The 461-nt window shown below is 32.1% G+C and overlaps 1 protein-coding gene across 1 annotated transcript in view; it reads right to left on the minus strand.

Annotated features, from left to right (window-relative positions):
- Positions 1-296: 296 nt before the first annotated feature.
- The window catches only part of LOC116072353 (olfactory receptor 150-like), a 1,153-nt gene continuing 988 nt past the window's right edge, over positions 297-461 (minus strand). The window contains exon 1 of the mRNA XM_031343781.1: positions 297-461. This exon is cut by the window's right edge and continues 988 nt beyond it. Within this exon, the coding sequence (XP_031199641.1) occupies positions 322-461 (140 nt within the window). The 3' untranslated portion in view covers positions 297-321.

Raw genomic sequence — 461 nt, forward strand, 5'->3', positions numbered from 1 at the left:
AAGGGGTAGAGAGGAAATTTTATTCCAAACATAATATTGTGAGGTTTGCATAATAGAGCAATATTCATATATGTAAGTTTAGCCAACCAGACAAAGGAATTTGAAGTTTCTTCAGGGAGGGGATATATTTGAATATCTCTGAATGAACTCAGGTTTTATCAAAGAATAACATTTCTCCATATTAATTAATGAATCCTCTTCCATATTTTGGTATATATTTTCTAAATAAAAACATACAACTAATAATCTCATATTTAGTGTTATCAAATGCTGCTTATAGACCATGCCCTCCTTCACACTGCAGTAATTGCCAAGAAAAATCTATTCTTTATTTTGAGGAAACATCTTTTGTAGTAACTTTTTTAGGGCAACTTTGACATCTTTATTCCTCAGGCTGTAGATCATGGGATTCAACATAGGCACAACAATGGTATAAAACACAGATGACACTTTCCCTTGGT

Source organism: Mastomys coucha, unplaced genomic scaffold (genome assembly GCF_008632895.1).
Source record: "Mastomys coucha isolate ucsf_1 unplaced genomic scaffold, UCSF_Mcou_1 pScaffold23, whole genome shotgun sequence".
Lineage (NCBI taxonomy): Eukaryota > Metazoa > Chordata > Mammalia > Rodentia > Muridae > Mastomys > Mastomys coucha.